The sequence below is a fragment of the Rutilus rutilus genome (assembly GCF_951802725.1).
Source record: "Rutilus rutilus genome assembly, chromosome: 24".
Taxonomy (NCBI): Eukaryota; Metazoa; Chordata; class Actinopteri; order Cypriniformes; family Leuciscidae; genus Rutilus; species Rutilus rutilus.
Window position 1 is genome coordinate 6,923,555 of NC_140228.1, and position 20,787 is coordinate 6,944,341.

The 20,787-nt window shown below is 34.8% G+C and overlaps 1 protein-coding gene across 3 annotated transcripts in view; it reads left to right on the forward strand.

Moving 5' to 3' along the window:
• The window catches only part of asic1c (acid-sensing (proton-gated) ion channel 1c), an 84,365-nt gene extending 63,603 nt beyond the window's left edge, over nucleotides 1-20,762 (forward strand). Inside the window, exons 2-12 of one of the 3 annotated variants that reach the window (XM_084398917.1) lie at nucleotides 3,842-3,992; nucleotides 4,995-5,122; nucleotides 7,133-7,283; nucleotides 8,203-8,259; nucleotides 8,454-8,607; nucleotides 8,716-8,807; nucleotides 8,929-9,008; nucleotides 9,142-9,213; nucleotides 12,681-12,733; nucleotides 12,910-12,948; nucleotides 18,246-20,762. In XM_084398917.1, coding sequence (XP_084255043.1) covers nucleotides 3,842-3,992; nucleotides 4,995-5,122; nucleotides 7,133-7,283; nucleotides 8,203-8,259; nucleotides 8,454-8,607; nucleotides 8,716-8,807; nucleotides 8,929-9,008; nucleotides 9,142-9,213; nucleotides 12,681-12,733; nucleotides 12,910-12,948; nucleotides 18,246-18,324 — 1,056 coding nt within the window. In that variant the 3' untranslated portion in view covers nucleotides 18,325-20,762. The remainder of the gene's footprint in view (nucleotides 1-3,841; nucleotides 3,993-4,994; nucleotides 5,123-7,132; nucleotides 7,284-8,202; nucleotides 8,260-8,453; nucleotides 8,608-8,715; nucleotides 8,808-8,928; nucleotides 9,009-9,141; nucleotides 9,214-12,680; nucleotides 12,734-12,909; nucleotides 12,949-18,245) is intronic. The other 2 variants (XM_084398919.1, XM_084398918.1) reach the window with 2 other exon arrangements.
• Nucleotides 20,763-20,787: the final 25 nt, after the last annotated feature.

Sequence of the window (20,787 nt, forward strand, 5' to 3'; positions counted from 1 at the left end):
GAAAAATCTCAGTAACATCTACTGGCACAGAAACTGCTCTCTGACAAATTTCTGGGTGGAAGACGCATGAATTATTAAAAAGCTCTGGGTGCTTTGCACAGATGTGCTTAAAACCTGCCTCCAGCTAAACTCCATTGCTCAGTATCTTGATCCTCTTTTTCTTCATTATCAGATAGAAAACCAATCTACCTCTTATAATCCCAAAAACCCTTCCAGTGTTTAAGCATATGAAATTGTACGCATAGCTAGAATCTGATGTGAAATCAACAAGACTGCTTTCCATGAATCTGCGCTCACTTGCAGATTACATATGCACAAAGCTCTGAATCATCAGTCTAAATGAGTTCTCGCCTGGTGCGGTGCGCTTCCCTTCTGAATGAATGAAGTTAATTACTTGGGAAACAGGGAGGAGAGAGAGGCTTCAACCATTGTTGGAAAACAATGTGCTCATTCGATGTGTTTTGGTAAACCGTGAACTCGGCATGGCAAACACAAATCCTCTGTGATTCATCGACATGCTGACAACAACGTTTCATTTTAGCTCAAAGCACTTTCGTGTTAATTGAGATTTTGAGATAATCAATCATAACCATCTTACTCTTCAGATGCTTGATAAGAATGTGGGAACATAGCGATCGTATGTGTGATAGTGTCAGACTGATTCGTTTGATTGTATGTCCTTTTTTAAAGGTCAAGTGTACAATCTTGTGACACTTAGCAAAATTGCAAAAATCAATAGATTTTAACATCATCTTGCCCATGCAAAACACTGCCAGAGTGCTTTTTGGGAGGTGTAATTTAGTTTGTTTATGCAGTTGCTAGGGTGTTTTGCAAGGTTGCAGTTGCCAAGTCATTCTGAGTAGTAAAGCATGTTTGTTTGTGGTTGCTAGGGTGTTGCTATGCAATTGCTAAGGTATTCTAAGTAGCTTAGTGTGTTTATGCAGTTGCTAGTGCGTTTTGGAAGGTTGCAGTCGTTAAGGCGTTCTGAGCAGTATTGTTTGTTTGTTTGTTTGTGGTTACTAGGGTGTTGCTATGCAATTGCTAAGGTATACTGTGTAGTTTAATGTATTTGTATATTTGCTAGGTTGTTGCTATGCAGTTGCATAGGAATTCGAAGTAATTTTTAGAATGTTTTAATATGCAGTTGTTGTGTGCTCTGAGGTTGTCCGGTTGTTACTATGCAGTTCTGAGATGTCCAGAGCATGCATAGCATGTTTGTTTGTGGTTGCTAGGGTGTTGCTAAGGTATTCTGAGTAGTTTAGTGTTTGCATGGACTTGTCAGGGTGTTCTGGGAAGTTGTCAGGGTGTTGCCCTGCAGTTTCTATGAGTTTAGAGTGTTTGCTTGGCTGTTCCGCAAGGTTGTCAGGGTGTTGCTATGCAGTTTCTAAGGATTTCTGAATAATTTTAGAACCTTTGTATGCAGTTGCCTGGGTGCTCTGTGAGGTTGCCCTGGTGTTGCTAAGATGTTTTGAGTTGTATAGCATGTCTGTGTGTTTGGTAAGGTGATGCTAAATTGTTATGATATTCTGAGTGTTGTGTTTGTCATGTGCTTGCCAGGGTGTTCTGGGAGATTGTCAGGGTGTTGCTATGCAGTTTAAATGGTGTTCTGAGTAGCTTAATGTTTTGTTTATGTAGTTGGCTAGTTGCTAGGCTGTTTTTGGAAGGTTGCCAGAGCATTGCAGGTGTTCTGAATAGTTTAGTGTGTTAATTTACTAAAGTGTTATTGGTTGTTGTCAGGGTGTTGCTATGCAGTTGCTAAGGGTTTCTGAGTAGTTTAGTGTGTTTGTATGCAACTGAAATTCTTTTGAACGAAAACTTATAAATGGCTTACTTAAAGTAATCTGTGTATATTTAACTGGGATAGGTGAACATATTTTAAAGGGATAGTTCACCCTAAAATTAAACTTAAGTCGTCATTTACTCGGCCTGGTTTTGTTCTATTGCCGTATGCCCTTCTTTCTTTTTCGGACCACAAAAGGAGAATTTTTTTAAAGTGTAAATTTCATCCATATAATGGCAGTGAATAGCGACCAAAACCAAACCAAAATTGAATGTATTATTTATCAAAAATCCTGACCTTGGCCATTGATCTTCTGTGCACGGCTAAGCATTCGTGAGAGTGCCACAGTTCACTCCATCTTGCCCAGAAAAAGCACACAAGTTGTGAGAAATCAGGATGATAAAAAAAAAACACACAAATACAACCTAGAAATCCCCAAAAAGTATCCGTGTATTTTTTTCACTGAGTTAAATATCTCCGGAAGTCCGTATGTCTGATGGCAGTCAGTAATCAGAATCACAGCTGACAGGTGTGAACATCGATAACTACGTTATGATGAGCACAACGGATATATTCACCTCAGAGCAGAAGGTACATGGATTGTATTTCATGTCGTGTTTTTGTTAAGCTTGTTTTCTCACAACTTTTGTGCTTTGTCTGCTAATAGAGTCTCATTAATGTGCAGTCGAGCACATTAGACCAATGCCCAAGGTCAGGATTTTCTGTAAATAATACATTCAATTTCAGTGTGTTTTTCACCAAACCCTATCGTATACCCCCAGAACACTTGGAATAAATGACACGTGTCACATGGGATCATTCTGTGATACTTTTGCATCAAAAAAAAAAAAAAAAAAACCTTGATGCTTGTCGCTATTCACTGCCATTATATGTGAATGGGACTTTTTTTTTTTTTTTTTTTTCTCCTTTTGTGGTTATTATAAATTTTTGTGTGAACTATTACTTTAAAACTGAAAAAATTGAAATACATCATCTTTCAGTACATCAGATGTTCATCTTTAACTGCACTGTTTGCCCTTAATTTATCATGCTTTTATCATTCTCATGTTGAAATGCCTCAGAACCCACATGGATGAAACTCTAGCTTTACCTTTTTGTTTCAGTATTTTGTGAGCTGTCAAGGTCTAGCTTGTTTCCCGCGGTTTAAAGCCGAGCCAGCGTGAGACAGTCCTTGTTGAAGCTCTGGAGCTGAACGATCTACCGCTCATTAGTGTCACAGCGGGGTCATGAAACCATGACTGAACTCATCTGTGTGACCAGTGTCTCTCGCTTCATCACTGTCAAAACACTGCCGAGACCATCATATTTCAGCAGCTATTATCTGCAAAGGGATGAAGCCTGTTCTTTCAAATTGCTGTCAGTTAATTGGATTTCCTTTCAGTGAAAGTGTCGACATCAACCGTTTTTCTTTTTTTGCTTTGAATATGTGAGGAGTTGCAATCAGCATATCATATAATTGATTTGATTGGCTTATATATACTATCGTTACTACCGTTCCAAAATTTGGGATCCGTGAGTTATTTTTTTGTTTGTTTTTGACAGAAGCCTCTTCTGCTCCAATATTGCATTTATTTGATCAAAAAGTACAGTAAAAATAGTAATATTGTGAAATATGATTACAATTTTAAAAGAACAGCTTTCTATTTGAATATATTGAATTTTCAGCATCATTACTCCAGTCTTCAGTGTCACATGATCCTTCAGAAATTAGTCTAATTCTAATATGATGATTTGATGCTCAAGAAACATTTCTGATTATTATCAGTGTTGAAAACAGTTGTGCTGCTTCATATTTTTGTGGAAATCATACACATTTTTCTTTGATAAACATAAAGTTTAAAATAACAACATTTATTTGTTGCATCTTCCATGCAATTTAATAAAAAAAATTCTGAATTAAAGTATTGATAATTTTTTTTAAAAAACGTACTGCCCCCAAACTTTTAAACGGTAGTGTGTGTATATACATTTACATAAAACTATATTTCATATATTAAACTATTGTTCTTTTGTGTTTTTTTTTATACTGTCCTCCCACAGATTTACACCAGATACGGGAAATGTTACACGTTCAACTCTGGTCTAGATGGAAACCCGTTGTTGACGACTTTAAAAGGCGGAACAGGGAATGGGCTGGAAATCATGCTGGATATTCAACAGGATGAGTACTTGCCAGTTTGGGGTGACACGGGTAAGCAATATATTAGACATAAAAGACATCAGTGATGCGTTTTGCATAATTTATGTTAATGAAAATCGCAGTGCCTCTTCAATCATTTTATCGATTCAAAAGTTTCAGACAGAAAGTTACATAGTAAGCAGAGATGATGCTTTAAAGTGCCCCTGTTATGCTAAATTAAAGGTTCCTAATTTTGTTTTAATGGTTTTGTTACTGGAATTGCTGATGGCACATTTTGGCAATTCAGAATCGATTCTTTATTTTAGAAGCCAATAACTTTATTTGTCATGCACAAACAGCTATATTACTCACTGCATGAAAGGTAATATTCGAAAAAGCATAACAAGGGCACTTTAAATGAAACCTTACGACAGTATGTATCACTCTGGGGTTGAAATGCTGCCATATTTCAAATAATATACTTGGGTTCCTTGGTAGAATTATGTTCCAAAAATTATATTTAAAAAAAGACAAGATATGGGTTGTGCATCATATCGGAAGGAATTGTACATTAGCATAATTTACCCATAAGTGGGTGCACCAAAATGATTTAACTTGTGGTTGAACATTTATATGCTGAGATAACAAGGTTAGGACTCTTTCTGGGTGTATTTTTTACAGAGCACACCTGCCCCATTACTGCCTCGTTCATTTTCCGTGGCATGCTGCAATTTTTCAGCATAATCACGCGCAGAAAATAAATACGAAACCAAAAGAGTTACGAATATCAAAGTGCAATTTAATCTGCCGTAGATGACATGCGGTCAGTGTTCAGAATTGATGTGCATGCTAGTGAAGATTATGTATTTGCAACCTATTAATCTTGGTCATTTCAATGGCTCTAGAGGAGACTTTGTATCCAGAGGCAATATGGAAGCAGTAAAGAAACATGTATTGGCATTCTGGATAATGTAATTATAAAGTTCATTATAAAGTCATTATATTTCTTGCCTCGAGGCAGTAGACGTCAAATCTCCCGCTCTGTAAATAATCTTGTTTAATGTCTCCTCACAGACGAAACCTCGTACGAAGCAGGCATCAAAGTTCAGATCCACAGCCAGGATGAGCCGCCCTTCATAGATCAGCTGGGATTTGGTGTGGCCCCTGGTTTTCAAACTTTTGTGTCTTGTCAGCAGCAACTGGTACCTAATGCTAAACATATTGCCTTTATCACATGTCCTTATATCAGCTGACCTGTCCATCCACACCATCATCTCTTTAAACCGGGAGAAAACCAGACTTTTTTGTCCAGAACTAAGTCAGGTTTTACACACACTACAGTTAAAACATTCAGTTTATGTTTTGGTTTGTTTTTTTGAAAGAAATTAATACTGTAATTGACATTACTTTGAAATTTATGTTAAAGAATCCTGAAACAAAAATCACTTTCCACAGAAATATTAAGCAATGCATGTGTTTTCAACATTAATAATAATTAGAAATGTTTCTTTCTTGAGCAGCACATCATCATATTAGAATGATTTCTGAAGGATTATGTGACACTGAAGACTGGAGTAATGATGCTGAAAATGTATCTTTTGCATAACATAAATTATATTCAAATAGAAAACAGTTATTTTAAGTTATAATAATATTTCACAATATACTGTTTTTACTTTATTTAATCAAATAAATGCAGCCTTGGTGAGGACATTAAATACATTTTTAAGTATTACTGGACATGATTATCGTACTATTTGCTACAATTTATCTAGCAAACTAAAGTAATGTGACAGTAGAGATCTAGTGGGAAATAATAATGACATTTTAAGAAATAAAATTTTGTTTCAATACAATTTAAATAAATAATATCTGTTAATTTGTGCATTTAAAAGTGATTTATTTTATTTCCATTTTCAGTTTTGAATCTTTCATTTTTAAGTGTCACCCCTAGTCCTCCACAGCGTTGATCACAGCCAGGCAATAAGTGTTTATTTTTATGTGCGCTGAGGTCACGTGACTCCTCGTGAGTATCCGATTCAGTTTCTAAGGAGAACTAATTGGCAGGAGGTCAAGAAAAGCTCTCGTTTACAGCCTGCAGTGGATCAAAGGCAAAAGCGGCTCTCTCTGCCAAGATCAATATGTCTCCATTCATCGACCCTTAGCGATTAGATCAATTAGCTGAAATAATCAAGTGCTAAAGGCAACTGCACGCTTCTAATCTTGCTTTCAATTCACTGACCTACATCTTCCTTTTTAACATCAAAGCTCTCTGAATCCATCATAAACGCATGTATAATGTGACGCTTTTTGCAGTCGACTTCAAAAAGTGACTTCATTTTATGGGAGGATTATCTTCTCTACTGGTGCCATTAGATATGATATAAAATCCAATTATATTTGTATACGATTCTTATTAAAAGCCTCTTAAATTTAATCAGAAGTGCATAATATAATTTTAATGACTTTAAAAATTAGCAGTAATGTTGCTTCCAGTAAGTGAGCCTTTGCTAAGCCCCGCCTTAGAAATCTGACTGACCAATCCTGTTTGATCTTTTCAAATTGAAAGTTCAAATTCAAAGTGCAATTTCATGGAAATGATCCCAAAAAAATGGTCATATGTTACCGGTGAACTTGCACCCTGGACCAGATTACCTTTTTAAAAATGTATTTGCATATTGATTATGGTCATTACAGAGTTGGTAGTGTAATCACTTTCTAATGAGGCTTTTCTCTTTTCAATTGATTGTGAGAAGCTCTTGACTCACTTCTGATTCGCTGCAGGTTTTGGTCATATTACTGTGCAATTGAACAATGTATAAATAAATAAAAAAGGTACATAATGTCGCACTTGATTCCAACCCACAAAAACAAATAAAATAAATAAATATATAAAAAACAACATCCATTCCTATAAAGCTTGTTTGAGCTCGCAACAGCAAGTCAGTTCGTATCTCTGGTTTTCTTCAGGTTTCAACTAACACTGATTTCCAGCATGTTTTTTTTTTTCCTGTGGAATATTGCATTCATAACCCACATGCTTTTCTACAGTGTGAAAAGTGTCTGATTGCACTGTGGGTTTTATTATATTCAGCTGATGTCCTCTGCTGTTAGTCCTTTGATTGCTGCGCTCTTTGGCTCGGTTTATTGTGTTATGATGTGTCATTGAACAGCTTTATCCTGCCAGTAATAAAGAAAAGTTTCTGCTGTAGCTCCAGTATCTCCCTCCGCCGTGGGGCGACTGCAGATCCACCCCGATGGACTCGGAGTACTTCTCCACATACAGCATCACGGCCTGTCGCATCGACTGCGAGACCCGCTACCTGCTGGAAAACTGCAACTGCCGAATGGTGCACATGCCAGGTGCGGAGACTGTAGAATTAAAAGCAAGAAGATTCACCATATCTTCATATTGTGAATGTATAACACGCAAAAGTAGCACATTTTTATTTCAGCGCCCATATTTAAAAAAAATTCTTTGATAGATTTTTATATGCAGTTTTCTTAACTTTTTATTTCATTTTAATATTTGATTATTTTGTTTATAGTAAAATACACTCCTTGAGCTTGCTTATTCACACCTACAGAATTTTATTCTCAATTTTCAATATTTTAAAGATGTAAAATCTTTCCTCACGCTTGCTTATTCACACATACATAATTTTATTAGTAATTGTACCTAGTTTTATTTTATTTTATGTCATTTTTTAGCAAATTTAACTCCTCATGCTTGCTTTTTCACACCAACCAAATTGTAATCTTAATTGCACCTAGTTTTTTTTTTTTTTAACAAATCACTCATGTTTTTATGCAATCACTCCTCACACTTACTTATTCACACCTACAGATTTTTAGTTATCTATTTTATTTTAATTTATTTTATAAATGTAAAATAGTTCCTCACGCTTGCTTTTTCACACCTACAGAATTTTATTCTCAATTGTACCTAGTTTATATATATATATATATATATATATATATATATATATATAATTTTATTTTATTTATTTATTTTATAAATAAAATTATTTATTTTATTATTTTATTTTTTTAATCACTCAATTTTTATACATACACTCCTCATACTTGCTTATTTTTTTATTTTATTTCAAAAATATATTTTATTTATAAATGTAAAATCTTTCTCCACGCTTGCTTAATCACACTCACAGAATTTTATTCTCAATTGTACATTTTGTTTTATTTGATTTGATTATTTTTAGCCGTTGGAACAGTGAGAAGTGAGAAAGTATTTTATAAAGTGTTGTGATATCTGTCACAGGCACCTCCACCGTCTGCACACCCGAGCAGTACAAAGACTGCGCAGATCCAGCTTTAGGTATCTATATACCTAATATTATATCTATAAATATCTAATATTTCACTACAATATTAGTGTGATGTATTTCTATCTCTATTTAATAATGTGTAAGACCATGTCAGACCTTGCAGCTTCTATAGGATGATGCCATTAAAATATATTCTTGTGCTAATTTTCCTTTCAATAATAACAACAACAAAACTAATTGACAGATTTTCTTGTGGAGAAGGACAACGATTACTGCGTTTGCGAGACGCCGTGCAACATGACTCGATACGGTAAAGAGCTGTCCATGGTGAAAATACCCAGCAAGGCTTCCGCAAAATATCTTGCCAAGAAGTTCAACAAAACGGAGCAGTACATTGCGTGAGTTTACATTGAAATTTTAAGTTACTTACACACTGAGATGTTTGTTATGTACATCCTGGAAGGTTTACCTGAGCAGTTAGCCATTTAATGCGTGTCATTTTACAGGGACAACATATTGGTGCTGGATATCTTTTTTGAGGCTCTGAACTACGAGAAAATTGAACAAAGGAAAGCGTATGAAGTTGCTGGATTGCTTGGTAAGTGCGCAAAAATGAGCAAATTCTACACCACTATGAAAAATAACAGCCTCATTACTTGTATTACCAATCCATGTTGCCTTCTGCTTCAATATTTCATTATAATTTTCTATTCTTCCAGGTGATATTGGTGGTCAGATGGGTCTGTTTATAGGAGCCAGTGTCTTGACAATATTGGAGATATTTGATTATCTGTATGAGGTCCGTTGCATTCCTCCTTGTCTAATTGGTGCTTTTTCCGTAATGTGCTCAAGATTGCAAATAATATTCGGACCGTTTATAATGAACAGTAACAATATATGTAAAGAACGTGGCACCGTTTTTCATTTTTCAGGTTTTTAAGGACAAAGTGCTGGGATATTTTCTACGCAAGAGACGGCCACATCGGAGCGCCAGTGACAATCTGGTAATTGTGCTTCCTGTGTTGCTCTGAATGTGCGCATGTTGGTTTCGTTCATATTTGTAGTGTTTCTTTTTGTTTGGATTTTTCTTCTCTCGAATGCTGCATGCCATCTAGTTGCTTTTTGTCTTTGGCTCAAATTCTGGGAAATGATTGATGAAGATGGCCTTTCCACATAAGGGAAGACATTGGTTTATGTTTGAATAAGGACAAATATCAAAACCAGAAATGATTAGTATGTCTATCACCCTTCGCTTGTGACAAACCTTGTATCAGATTTAGATCTGACAAATTAGCAGATGATCTGTGCTTTTTATTAAATCAATTAGGACTTTTGGCCTTTATTTTACAGTATATAAAAGGTGCAGTGTAGACAGAGAAGTAAGAGTGAGAGTCGTGTTCATTTGATTTTTTTTAAGGCATTCTGGTTTGAGAGTTTCCACACGACCCTGTCCTGGATTATAACACTGATGTAATCAAGTTTCTTCCATCACAGGATAATATTTCGTCCAAGAAGTCGGTTTCTTTTTTCCAGGTTTAGATAAAAAAAAAGGTTCAGCAAAAAATGTCATCATTTACTCACCCTCGTGTATGACTTTTTTCCTTCCATGGAACAGAAAAGATGATGTTCTGCAGGATTTTCATGTTCTTTTCCATAAAGCGAAAGCATATAATCATCAAATGCTGTCAAGCTGTTAAAAAGGACAAAAAAATGCACCTAAAAGTGCTTCATACTACTACAGTAGTGGCCAAAAGTGATGTCCGGCCTAAGAAAACTGACATCTACATTGATAATGCAATGAAATAGCGTGGACATAATGTTTGGCCAGGCTGTCGTACAAAGATATTATGAACATGCAAAAATTAGAGAACCAATGAAATATGAATAACTGATTATGCTGTAGTCAATCAATGCTTTTTCCTGTGAGTATAATAAGATAGTAGTATAATAATAATAATGTAGTTTGCCTTTTTTACCAAATAATTTTGTCAGATAAATACCTTACCCAAGTTTAGAGTTTGTTCTTCCCTCATATTATAGGGAAATTAAAAACAAATATCACTACTGTACAGTGACTTCAGAAGTCGTACGGAAGCTTTAAATGATGGTGTTTTTGTCATGTTCCAAACATGACAGCTGTTGAAGAAGTTGAGTAAATGATGACCGAACTGTTCAGTTTACATGACAGGACATTTAAATACCACAACATCAGCGTCATTCACCATTATTGTGCCATATCATATCATAGCAGACAAAACAATCCATCATTTTCCCCTCTGAGTCCTTCCCAGCATGCACCAGGACATCACTGACCAAACATTAAAGGTACACCATGTAACTTTAGTAGTTCAAAAACAAAACTGCATGCATTTTTGCGGAAGAACATTGTTGAGGTTGTGCTTCGGCTCTGTGCGGATGAATATGGATATTCTACTGCTCATAAATCATTCACTACTATAGATGTATATCCAGTTTAGATATTATAGCTATACCCATTAATAGACACGCTACTTCCTTGAAAAAAAATGCCAGTACTGCGCTAGTACAACCATAATAAAAAAAAGAAGAATTCTTTACAAGGACATATGTGACACAAAACCAGTCACGAGTCGCACGGGTATATTTGTGGCAATAGCCAACAATACATCGTATGGGGCAAAATTATCGATTTTTATTTTTTGTCAAAAATCATTAGGATATTAAGTATAGATCATGTTCCATGAAGATATTTTGTAAGTTTCCTACCGTAAATATATAAAACATTTATTTTTGTGAGTGAATGCAACACAATCGCGAACACAAATGGACAACTTTAAAGGAGATTTTCTCAATGTTTCGATTTTTTTGCACCCTCAGATTCCAGATTTTCAAATAGTTGTATATCGGCCAAATCCTATCATAACAAACCATACATCAATGGAAAGCTTATTTATTCAGCTTTCGGGTTGACCCAAAATTGACCCATGAGACTGGATTTGTTGTCCAGGGTCACATAGGACAGTTTATCTGTTCATCAAAATACCGTACTCACCTGTTGGTTAATAACCATCTCTGTGTCGCTTTTACAATGTTTCAAATCCCTTAGTTCTCACCATCTCTGAAAAGCCAAGACCATGTTGATTCTTGTTTTATTACGAGCTCTTTTTGCCAGCAGACTCTCCTCTGTTCGGCGTTTCTTTAAAACGGGTGATTCTCCAGAGGTTTGAGGCCCTGTTTACACGAGAACGCTCGCGGGTGAAAACGTAAAAATATTTGATCAGATGTGCCTTTCGTTTAGACGGCGACGGCGTTTTTGGGGCTTAAAAACGCAAAAAAGTGAAACCACCCTCCAGAGTGGAAATCTTAAAAACGCTCCACCGTCGCGTTCCCGTCTAAAGGGTAAAAACGCAAACGTCTGCTAGACAGTGAAGGTTGTACGCAGGCGCGCGGACTTGGTGTTGTTGTGTGGCAGTGCTTCACATTGCCACCTAGCCGCCTGGAGTGCATACTACATCGAATTTCACACACTTTTGCGTCACCATATGCACGCAGATTTCCCCCCCCCATAATGCTCGTCTAAACGCAGAATAAAAAGTGATAACGCAACGCTACTTTTGCATTTTCTCTTCAGATCGTTTCCGTGTAAACATAGCCTGAGATTTAGCTGCTCCCTGTCAATCTCTCTCGCTCGTTGTGACACTAACCTCTGCCACTCACACACCAGACATGCGTCACAGGAGCCGGAGCAACTTTTCTCTATTTGCGCATATGAAGAGGCATGCACGCGATTTCCTGCGAAAACATCCCGACTGGTCTAAAATAAAACTAAAACATTTATAACAGGCTCACCATAGTGAATCAAGGTAAGACCAAACACATTTGGGAAAAAGGACTGATAATGTATTGGTCATTTTGAACAAAAAAAGTTACATGGTGTACCTTTTTAAGGTACGCTAACAAGCTCACACCACACTACGTGATTAGCAAACATTTGAGCCTTCAGAATTAATGTAGTGAAATTTTGTTTAGTTCAAAACTTTTACCGCAGTAAATTATGCACATGATTTTTTACATCATAGTTCATGTCTAGTGCTGTTTTGTTTTACATTATTGTTTTGATGTTATTAGAATCCGTTAAAATAAATTGAACAATCCAACGTTAGTTAGATTAAATGTAAAATGTATATTTTAGAGAAACAACATGTTTTTAAACAACTGAACCATTGCTTTTTCAGCACTGTATTATTTTGTCATAAATCTGGTGAAGGTCAATTCAGTTTCAAATCAAATAAATGTGAAATATTTCAAATATATCAATTTTTTTTTTTTATAAATATGATTAAATATATTTAAGTAGTAAATGTATTTAAATATATTAAAATAATGAATGAGAACTACTGAATTTCAGTCTTGTATATATAATAAGTTTGAGCTGAATTGGCCTCCGCCTGGGTTTGTTCATCTTCATCTCTTTCCATCATGTTTATTCCAGGATTCCCCCGAGATTTCCACCAGCCCTGGTGTCACGCCTAACCATGTCCCCAGGTAGCGCCGCCATTAATAATATTGCAGAAGCATTTCATTGTGTCCTTCTTTAAAATCCTTGCATTATTCACGCCATTTAGAGTCTTTTCCCTTCGTGACAGTGAATGTCAGTAGTTCTAGACATGAACAAATGTCATTGTTACGCATTCTAAGATCCCTTTTTCAAAACCCTGTAGCCTTCAAGATGGAGATGATGTTTTGCAGATGAAGTTCAGGTAAAACAACACCTGTAGCTTTCACTTGCCTTTTATTTGAGTTTTTTCTTCTTTCTGTTTTCCTCCCAACAGTTCATGTGTTGTTCTCTTTCACCAAAATGATGCCATTTTAAATCAAATCAAAAAGATATATATTTATGTGTGTCTTAATTACACTACCATTCAAACGTTTGGGGTCGGTAAGACTTAATACTTTTAAATGTATTTAATAATAAGTCATATTTTAATCATTTGTATTAAATGAAACAAAAGTGACAGTAAAGACTCCTGAAAAAACGAATCTTTTTTTTTTTTCAACATTGATAATAATCAGAAATGTTTCTGGAGCAGCAAATCATCATATTAGAATGATTTCCGAAGGATCATGTGACACTGATGTAATGATGCTGAAAACATAAAATAAATTACATTTTAAAAATATATTCAAATAGATAATAATATTTCACAATATTACTTTTTTTCTGTATTTTGATCAAATAAATGCAGCCTTGGTGAGCAGAAGAGACTTCTTTATAAAACATATAAAGATATTTTACTGACCCCAAGCTTTTGAATGGTGGTGTGTCACTTTGATTAGCGTTTGAGAAATGGAAACATTCACACCATCATGTTGCAGATGTGAAACCTCATCAAAACTTGAAGGAAAGGGAAAAAATAGCGGCACAGGCCTTTTGTAAACGCGTGAATTATTCTTTAATTTCTCCAATAATGACAATTCTGGCATTATTTACTCGCTCTCATGTCGTCGTTCTTATTTTTCTTTGGAATAATAAGACATTTTTGCAGTATATGAATCTAGCCCATATTCCTGTCCAGATTCAGCATTTTTGCAGTGATTTTTGCATTGTCAAAACAGCGTTGATTTTCACAATGCTTTCATATAAATCAATTAGAGTTATGATTCCTTAGTGTAAACGTCTGCGTATTAATTGTGAATTTCTCAGGGATCTGTAGGGGCTTTTGCACCGGAGGAATGTTTTCATACGGCGGAAGTACACACTTTTTGTCGCGTTGGCATCGCAGGAACTGGGAAATACCTTTTGGGGGGACCACTGTAAATCAGCTCCTACTTCAGAGTAGGGTCGCACCCAGTACTATAGAAACTACCAGTGACGTAAGTGTACGTTGATTGGCCGAACGCGTGCCATGCGAAACACCGGCACCTGGCATGTTTTAAGAGTCGTGTAAACGCACAGCTTACATGTACTTTCTCCACAAACATGGAAAACAGCGATAGATGGACCGACGCCGAAGTCCAGCATTTAACTTTACACTACAGAGTTGTAGACATTGTTGAATTCCGCGCTTACATGACTTCGCTGTCGTGCGAATGCAACAACCAAAATGTCCCTAGAGGAAACTGTAGTTCTCAGGGGCTAGTTCCTATAACCGAGCTCCTTTAACTACCCGGTGCGAAAGCCCCTTATATCATTCGCAACTGTGTGAATGAATGTTTCCAGCCTATAAAGAGATGTTCTGGAGACAGGAAGTGCTTGTACGTTTGGTACACTGATAAGAACTGTATTTAGCAAGTTTTTTTCTTGGTGAAATGTTTCCTGTTGACAAAAATTTGGCCACTTTTTTTGATTCTCTTATTTTATTTATTCTATAGTGATGACACCAGGGCATCAACAACATGCTCTATGCTATACTGAAAGGTTTGTCTAAGTGAAAGGTCAAGATTTAGATAAACAATGTGCATTTGGTGGAAGCTTGTGCTGTTTTGGAGGACAGAAGAATGATGAAACCAGGTGGAAATATGATGGAAAAGGACATCTTATAAGAGAAAGTTCCCATTTACATCGCTCTTGCTTTGAATACGGCTCATCGCATGAATTTTTAACACAGCCACATGAAATAAATGTGTGTGTAGTCACAATATATTTAGATTGTGATCCAAGAATTAATTTGAATATTATAGTCATAAACAAAGCAAATGTTAGGATGATAGAGGACATGCTAAGCAGAGAGGAGACGAGAGCCCCAGAGCTGCAGCTTTATTGCTTTATTTAAGACAGAACTATTATTATTACCCAATAACACCTTTCAAGTCGGTCCACGAGCTTCGGCTTATGAAATATGAAAAATAAGCCTACTTGCCAGGGGAATTACTACTGTGTCTTAACGTCTTTTTCTTAACCGTTTGCATGTGCAGTACAGGTGATGCTCTAGCATCTGTGATATGTTATTGATTATCGCAGATTATTTTAATTCATCCATCAGTTTATGCACAGTGATGCTCTTACAGTGAAAGTTTCAGACATTACACCTGGATAAACATGACAAGTTTATTAAATTTACAAATCAATTAATTTACAACTCAAATAAAGCACATAATTCATCTCCAACCCCTCATCTGATCTCCTCGTATCTAAATTACTCATTTAATAACTGATTTTTCTATTTAATAGAAGGCTTTAACAAATATACAAGCTACACATTGTTCATTTTATTTAAATTCTATTCCTTTTTCATTATTTATATATTATGTATTATATATTTTATTTTATTGTTTTTGAAGAACCAGTTCATTTATTAAGTGGTAATCAGCATGTCAGCTGCAATTGCTAACTTAAAAGTATAGAAATTTAAAATGTAAAATGTATAATAATTTTGTTTATAATAAAAACTATTATAAACTTTTATTAATTATTTTCTTGCTTGTACAAACTGAAGAACCGGTTAAATTATTGTGGTAATCATCAGCATGACTATTCTATTCTATTCTTTTCTTAAATAAGAATATAATATAAACTTTTATTAATTATTTTCTTGCTTGTACAAACTGAAGAACCGGTTAAATTATTGTGGTAATCATCAGCATGACAATTCTATTCTATTCTATTCGATTCTATTCTTTTCTTTTCTTAAATAAGAATATAATATAAACTTTTATTAATTATTTTCTTGCTTGTACAAACTGAAGAACCGGTTAAATTATTGTGGTAATCATCAGCAAGACAATTCTATTCTATTCTATTCTATTCTATTCTATTCTATTCTTAAATAAGAATATAATATAAACTTTTATTAATTATTTTCTTGCTTGTACAAACTGAAGAACCGGTTAAATTGTTGTGGTAATCATCAGCAAGACAATTCTATTCTATTCTATTCTATTCTATTCTATTCTATTCTTAAATAAGAATATAATATAAACTTTTATTAATTATTTTCTTGCTTGTACAAACTGAAGAACCGGTTAAATTATTGTGGTAATCATCAGCATGACAATTCTATTCTATTCTATTCTATTTTATTCTATTATATTCTTTTCTTTTCTTAAATAAGAATATAATATAAACTTTTATTAATTATTTTCTTGCTTGTACAAACTGAAGAACCGGTTAAATTATTGTGGTAATCATCAGCATGACAATTCTATTCTATTCTATTCTTAAATAAGAATATAATATAAACTTTTATTAATTATTTTCTTGCTTGTACAAACTGAAGAACCGGTTAAATTATTGTGGTAATCACCAGCATGACAATTCTATTCTATTCTATTCTATTCTATTCTATTCTTTTCTTTTCTTTTCTTAAATAAGAATATAATATAAACTTTTATTAATTATTTTCTTGCTTGTACAAACTGATGAACCGGTTAAATTATTGTGGTAATCATCAGCATGACAATTCTATTCTATTCTATTCTATTCTATTCTATTCTTTTCTTTTCTTAAATAAGAATATAATATAAACTTTTATTAATTATTTTCTTGCTTGTACAAACTGAAGAACCGGTTAAATTATTGTGGTAATCATCAGCATGACAATTCTATTCTATTCTATTCTTTTCTTTTCTTAAATAAGAATATAATATAAACTTTTATTAATTATTTTCTTGCTTGTACAAACTGAAGAACCAGTTAAATTATTGTGGTAATCACCAACATGACAATTCTATTCTATTCTATTCAATTATATTCTATTCTTTTCTTAAATAAGAATATAATATAAACATTTATTAATTATTTTCTTGCTTGTACAAACTGAAGAACCGGTTAAATTATTGTGGTAATCATCAGCATGACAATTCTATTCTATTCTATTCTTTTCTATTCTTTTCTTTTCTTAAATAAGAATATAATATAAACTTTTATTAATTATTTTCTTGCTTGTACAAACTGAAGAACCGGTTAAATTATTGTGGTAATCATCAGCATGACAATTCTATTCTATTCTATTCTATTCTTTTCTTTTCTTAAATAAGAATATAATATAAACTTTTATTAATTATTTTCTTGCTTGTACAAACTGAAGAACCAGTTAAATTATTGTGGTAATCACCAGCATGACAATTCTATTCTATTCTATTCTATTCTTTTCTTTTCTTAAATAAGAATATAATATAAACTTTAATTAATTATTTTCTTGCTTGTACAAACTGAAGAACCGGTTAAATTATTGTGGTAATCATCAGCATGACAATTCTATTCTATTCTATTCTTTTCTTTAATAAGAATATAATATAAACTTTTATTATTTATGTTCTTGCTTGTACAAACTGAAGAACCAGGTAAATTATTATGTGGTACGACCGCTGTAATTGCTACCTTAAAAATAAAGAAATTAGGGAAAGTAAAAACAAAAACAAATTTTTATAGTATAATAATTTTATTTATAATAAATTTGTATGATAAAATAAATGATAAACTTAGCAGTTAATATTTGTGTATTAATATTTATGTATTATATTTAACAGTGGCCTTACTATAATTCAATGGGGAAAGTAAATCCAGAGATTTATTTAGAGTTTGATCAAAATTTGAGCCTGAAAGGCTAAAACGGCTTCCATTGTTTGAGACCCGTGTCCAATAACATCACTAGATGCATCTGTTTGTGATGTCATCACAGGTCTACACACAATGAGTCCCACACACACACACGAGCTGCACTGGAATGACACTGAATTATTTCCATGCATCCTGCTGAGTTGTGATTGCAAAGTTCGCTGCAAGATTTCTCCAGAATCAAGACTAAGAAAACTGCTTCCTTGAATTATCCATGAATAATTTTTATCCTTTATCCTCCTCTTTTTTTTTTTCTTTTTTTTTTTATTATCAAATTTGACATGTATTCTTCATCATCGCATCACTGATGTTCTGTCTGCTGCTAATTGCCACGTTTTATTTCCATTCCCTTGTTCATTTCTCTCCCATATTTGTTTATTTCCATTGTTATAAATGCGTCGGGACGTCCTGACGTGAATTCATCTCCTCCAACCCCTCCTCTGATCTCCTCGTATCACTCCCACCCCCCACCCCCGAAATCTTCCGTTCCCTCTCTTGCAGAGCACATGCGACACACTCCGGAGTCACTCGGACAGTCTCGGATTCGCGCCGAACGTGCTACCTAGTCACCCGGCTATAGGCAACTTCGAGGAATTCGCTTGTTGATGACGCAGGCGACGGGACGGCTTAGGATACGACGGAAAACTGTGAAATATATCAGATAGACTCCAAAAGAAGTGTAAGTCCACGAAAATGTACATGTTAAATAGTTACAAACAAACAAACAAACAATGTGACACCTGAATAGAATCAATATATCGTCATCAAGTACAAATAGGCAACACTTCCAGAACAAAACTCAGGTTTTATTAATAACATCACACAGCCACTGTTTGTTTGACATTGTGGAAAATCCTGGTAGATTTCATGACCTTTCTTTTCGAACGATTTCAAACGTACAAATACTGTGAGGGTATTTAATCCGAGAGAGAATTTTTTTCCTCTGTGCTTTTCTTGAATCCTGTATGAACACTGTGGGCCTAATTTGATCAAGCCGCCTTAAACAAATCTCAAAAAGAAAGCATTTTAATATTGCACAAAAATTGTTATAGATACAGTCGGTTTGGCCAAGGTTTAATCTATTTTGGCACTTTTTTGTACAATAATCGTGTAAGCTTTAACTGCGGTTTGACTGAATTCAGCCCTGTGATAGTACTCGAAAAACGTGTAACCATTCAGAATGTTTGTCTCTGTTCATATTTTGTGTATATATATATAAGTGCAATAATATGCATAATGTGTTAATGAAAACCGTATATTACCTTCAAGTCTTAATCATTAGCTGTCAGGTAAACAGAAGGAACGAGATGCTTTCGGTACTACCTGAGTTACCAGCAATTTGCTCTTCGTGCTGTTTTATTCCGACACGCTAATGTTACTCTTATTTATTTCTAGGCAGTGACGAGATGGGACGTTGTTGAATAATATTTAGATTTATGAATGATGCATTTTAATGTGTAATGACCATAATGAAAGCTTCACTACTCTTCCCATCCAATCCCATGAATTCAAACGACACGTGAAGCCATTCTGTAGATCGTTTCCTCTGGGAGATAGTTCATTGTTTTAAGTGGCAAAGACTGTACGCGTCTTAAAGAGTTAAACGCTCATATTAATTATAATGAGCATTAAAAAAAATCCCGCTCATAGATCATGATTCCCCATCCACTGGGAAATATTCAGATGATACATTTGACGCATTGCTCAAACAGTTTGATTTGATTCTTTTATGTTTTGGGGGTCTACCTAGAAGCTACAGGTGTCTTCCTTTTTCTGCCATATATATATACACCCAGAAAAGTATTTGGACACTTAAGCAACACTTACACATTTCTGAATGCCATTGCATTAGATACAAAGGTTCCACTTTATTCAATAGTCCACTTTAGACATTCTACTAAGTTAACTACATGTCAACTAACTCTCATTAAAGTATTAGTAGACTGTTGTGTTAGGGTTAGGTTTAGGTTTAATAGAACGAGTTGACATGTAGTTGCAATGCTACTTATAGTGTAGTCTCAGCCTCAGACGTCACGGGCCGCTGGCTGAACGTCTCGTTCGAGGTCATCTGATTGGTTGAATACAGGACTTCCGGGAGACGTGTGTGTGTTGTGTTCTTTAACGGTCAGCCTGGAAACAAAGATGCCGTGAAGCCAAACCCCCTCATGGAAGAAGAAAGCTGTCATGTTTATAACTGTGACATGAGCGCTTATCAGGATCATCTAAACGCTGGATTTTCAAATGTATGCAAAGTATGTAAAGTTCACGGCATAGCCTCTTTAATATACGTCTAAGAGTTTTACACACCGGTCTGTTATTGTAGGGATATCGACGTTACATTTTCACACCACTAAACATGATGCGGAACTAAATGAACTGTGATTGGTTGCTTTACGTGTCAGTCAGACTCAGACGGCCTCTGGGCGCTCATTGGCCAATGAAAGCTGCTATCGAGTCCAATCCTTCTGACGGCAGGGGAAGCGTCAAAATAAAGTGTTAGCAGATATTAAACAGACAGTCTGCTAATACTCTAATGACAGTTAACATGTAGTCGCAAAGTTACTTATAGTTAGTAGAATGTCTAAAGTGGAGTGTCAAAATAACGTTTTACCGATACAAAATATCAAACCGAATGGCGTTTTTTGTTAAAAAAAAGAAAAGAAAAAAGCACAAGCACACATCGAGTTAGATATACTGTGCAAAATGAAGGTATTTCAAATCTTAGTGGATCATGTTTATAGTTGATGTGAATCACCTTGAAGGCCTGTTGGTTGAAAAACGGCTTGGAAGAGGCATGTTAGTTCTGACATTTTAAGTGTAATTTAAGTGTCCAGGTACAATGTGGGGAGCTTCAGCTTCACTACAGTGCATTGCAATGTGGCTAAAGGCAAGATATCATCTTCCATCATGTTTTCTGCACTCAGCAACAATGTATTATTGTATTGTTTTATATAAACCACAATGGGATTTCTAGTACAGGTATCACAATTTTAAAATGGAGGGATGTGACATGTAAATGATCCAGTATAATAAACAATATATT